Below are 4,368 nucleotides of genomic sequence, written 5' to 3'. Positions count from 1 at the left end.
CACACACACCACAACACACACACACAAATTTATCACTCGTACGTATTACGTACACACTCTCCCTTAAAACTACATACACCAAAGTTTCGAGGTGTACACTCCAACACATCACGCCTGTCCCACTAGTGCCCCGTACCTGCCGAAGTCCCACGTGTTGTGTGTGTGTGTGTGTGATGTCATGTTGGTTTGTCTATACACCGCTAGGAGAGACATATTAGTGTGTTTGCTTCGTCGGGCTATAATCTCTGAAGTCAGACCTGGAGGGACATCTCTTTGATTAGGCCGGTGGACTCTCTATTGAGGACATGGATGTTACGTGACCACACCAAAGGTACACATGTTGAGGGTTGAGACACCTGGTGCCCTAACGAAACGTCGCGCTTACAACCTTTAGCTCCGCTGTACACTCCTCTTTCCCCCGGCTCCGGGCTCTAAAAGAGAAGAGTAGACGCAGAAACAGCACTATAACAGCAAGAAAATTTCTTACTCCAGTAGCACTCGGTATATACGACCGCTTTGCGCTCAGGGACCCAACACTCCTCTTCTGCTGTGACGACACCCAGGTGTTACAAAACCTGCTATATATTAAGTAAAGACGCTACGCGAGACTAAGAGTTCTTGGGGGGGAGGGGAGTAAAGGGAGAGTGCGCGCGGGTCAATGTTGTCAATACTCACAAGTACAACAAGTTAGTGAGCGTTGAAACAGACAGGTCAACACTGACTTATTCAGACCCTTGAGTCACATGTCTTTTCATTACATCTAACGCGCTCATAAACATCTAAGACTCCGATCCACACCCTCCCACAACGATCTTCCGTTAGTGGAGATTTCCACAAAATAAGATTAAGCGCTTAAACGATATTTATAGGAGACTCCACGAGTACAATGGTATGTCTACCGTATCTACAAATTGTCATCACAAATAAAAACACATTTACGAACATACACTCCCAGGTTCATGTTAAAGGACCGGTAGATGAAAAGTATTAATCGATTTACCACTGTAAACAACACGTAATTCGCAGGATCGCTATAGCGAGATGCTAAGACTAAATTATTAGCTGTCGACCGCGAACTCATGAACTAAGTATGAGTATACCTTGAATCTATAGGAAACGTAAGACTCAGACGGACTGAAGGAAGAGAGGAGCAAGCTTAGGCTTTCATAAATATTGGGGCGTAAACGGAGACAACAAAAGACGGCTCGTGATAAGGTCCATTACGGTACACAACAGAACAAACCACACGCACGCTTTAACCGCAGACAAGTGTATAAAAAACGCGAATCAACATCATGAATAGCCGCAACCAATCCTGTACAGTATCTGGACCGCTCACACACACACACACACACACACACACACACACACACACACACACACACACACACACACACACACACACACACACACACACACACACACACACACACGCAAAATGTTCCTAGCCCTCCTCCTCACCACCGAGCTGGACCCCGGGAAGACATGCTTTAGGGCACAGCTAATGGGGAGCCTTTAATAAGCTTTAAACTGAGCTGCTCCCAGTTAAGAAGTCTATTTTCAATCAATAGGGAATATAGGAATTAATGTTAATGGAAAATGTCCTCATGTGCTGATATTGCTAGGAGACTGTTGTATTTCATTAAGTTCCTTCTCGATGTGCAGGTCTTAAACGCTGGTGTTTTTATAGGCCAAATGACGGCTGTTAGTTCTCCTATTACAGACCACTGCAGGTGTATTGGAAGATTGATTTCTCCATTAAATTGGGATTGCATTTTGCTGACTGATAAGCTTTCATTTCAACTTACTGCTGCAAGGAACAGAAAGCCATATCATTTGATCTATATAAGCATTTAATTTGGAGTCTAGTCATCCCCTTTAATATGAGTAAATAAACCCTGTATTAGCTCTTCCTAGCTATGCAAATAAATATGTAAATCCCAAACTCACCATATTAAATATTCCAGATGTTTTGCGCTTCGTTTTAGACACATTTCTCACATTTCCCTGACATGTTTGGTAATCCTCACTTTAATGTTGTATCTATTTCTTGTCGGTTTAGCATTACTTTGTTAATGGGTTGAGTGGGGTTGAAGAGGCTTCATGTAAATTATGCTGACTCCACATTTTAGATCACCAGTTAACATACCCATACCAGCGGGTAAATCTGCATTAAAGCTGGAGTGCAGCCCATTACATTCAAGGCCTTGCCATATGACTTCACACTATTCTGATTAAGCCTTTTATTACCAAGGAAAACTCTCAGTATTTTGCAGTATACCAAAGTTTTGGTGCAAAAATGCCTGCAGGTGAGTTTGCTCAATCTAACCAATTCCCAGGAGCGAGAAGTATTCAAGTGTTTTCACATGAATCCTTTCTCTAAACGTGGCACTATTTTTTTTATGTGAAGCATCTACTCTAAAACTTAAGCTTCCATCATACCAATCAAAGTCACAAAATCACTCAGATTGACACATTACAAAAATTCAAGAGGTATCGACCAGATCTTTAAAAAAAGCTTGTAGATGGCTGATACTTCAATGTAGGTTAGTTAGTTGTACCTTTATTGACGTGTTGTTATCGTCGATGAGCGTGTCGGTCAGCTCTAGGTGTCCCTCCTCTGCCACCTTCTGAAGAACCATACAGAAAGTCCCCACCAGCCTGCAGGGAAACACCAACGGAGAGTATTAGTGAGATCAATCAAAGCATTACATTAACACAATGTGTCTTTCGTTCCTCCCATCTGTTTACCTCTGTGTAAATCTATAGTCTATTTTAGTCTCTTTTTTGTCATTATCAGTCCCACTTATTATTACTGCCATATAGTTCTTTTTGTACGTAGGTCCAAACAACTCCTTCTCACAGAGTGTAAGTGAGAGTCATGAACAGACTGTGGTGGTGGTGATGGATATGTGTTGTTGTGACAGACATTGAGACAGTGCTACTCTGCCTGTGTCAGCAGCCAAATACAGTATGTCGCTCCTCAAAGCAGTTTAAAGGTAGTCAAAAAAATCCCTTTCCCCTAACATCTTCCTTTTATGTCCTTATTTTGTACATTATGTTAAAAGTCTGAGAAACGCTGAAGGTAAGCATTTATTTTTGTTTGTTTGGAAGTAACTTCACAAGGTACTTTTAACCTTAAAAGACATTTACTCTTTTTCCCTGTAATGAGACATTTCCTAGGTTTCCTACTAAGAATCTCACTTACTGGTTTGGTTTGGTTTGTTTATCCATTTGGCCGCAAATTGTTCCACTTCTTTGTTCTGCAAATGTTTCAGAAAGCGAATTCTCTAAAGCTTTCAATACATTTCAGCAAGAGGCAGAAATTATCAGCCAACTCTCTTAAGCCCGAATCAATGCGACCAAGGACACGTATATAAATGGATAAAGACTCACAGTTCATTCATCTAGCACACTGAATGAAATTGTACTTTCTAAAGTTGACTTTTCATTGCAAGAAAAATAGGTTTTCACCTTTTACCGCAAAGTTAGCTGAAGCCAGCAGTGACATTATCTGAAACTTCTAAAATAATGCATTTTGAATTTCACAGTTTTTCTTTAAATTGGCCTTTTAAGATACATACACATACATGTTTAGCAATGCAAGATAAAAATAACGATCGACAATTATGGTCACAAATCACAAGTTATTGTGATATATTATTTATTATAACCCACTTTGTGATATGTAAATGTGGTTTGTATCAATGTCCAAGTCTTTATTATGATAACAAAAATGACTTAAATGTATTGGATATATAACCAATTAGGGAAACATTATAATTTGGAATAAAACAATTACTTAGTTGAGAATAAGCAGACTTTTGTTTCATGGTTGGAAATCATTCTTTGACTGCAGTATTTAGGATCATTAGTCGAAAGGTTCATTTCGATACCACCTAAGGAACTTCATAGAACATGACAGTGGAAAAAAAATCAGTAGAGCCCCTATTCAGCCAGCCAATTAGAGCTGGTGAATAATTTAAAAAGTTTCCCCTAAAACAGCTGAGCTATCAGCCACATGCAGCTCAGCCCACTCTGAACCACACACATAGAGTAAGTAATGTACCTGTGTTTTTATTTTTGAATTCCTACCATAGACTGTATATATAAATAGATTCCTACGCTACAGTCAGGAGAATATATGTGTACGATTAAATGGAGCAACAAGACACACATGTGCCGGATACGAGTCCGCAGGGAGAAATAGTATCATAAAACAAGGGTATACAATCAATAGCTTACCACTTGGCACACACACACACACACACACACACACACACACACACACACACACACACACACACACACACACACACACACACACACACACACACACACACACACACACACACACACACACACACC

At 40.3% G+C, this 4,368-nt stretch overlaps 1 protein-coding gene across 1 annotated transcript in view; it reads right to left on the bottom strand.

Annotated features, from left to right (window-relative positions):
• otofa (otoferlin a) overlaps nucleotides 1-4,368 on the bottom strand; it is a 934,066-nt gene that overhangs the window by 652,198 nt on the left and 277,500 nt on the right. The window contains exon 3 of the mRNA XM_010795238.1: nucleotides 2,562-2,661. Within this exon, the coding sequence (XP_010793540.1) occupies nucleotides 2,562-2,661 (100 nt within the window). The remainder of the gene's footprint in view (nucleotides 1-2,561; nucleotides 2,662-4,368) is intronic.

The sequence above is a fragment of the Notothenia coriiceps genome, unplaced genomic scaffold (assembly GCF_000735185.1).
Source record: "Notothenia coriiceps isolate Sejong01 unplaced genomic scaffold, NC01 NC01_scaffold00037246, whole genome shotgun sequence".
Classification (NCBI taxonomy): domain Eukaryota; kingdom Metazoa; phylum Chordata; class Actinopteri; order Perciformes; family Nototheniidae; genus Notothenia; species Notothenia coriiceps.
The sequence above is the reverse complement of the archived record's forward strand: the minus strand, read 5'-3'. Positions and strand labels throughout refer to the sequence as shown.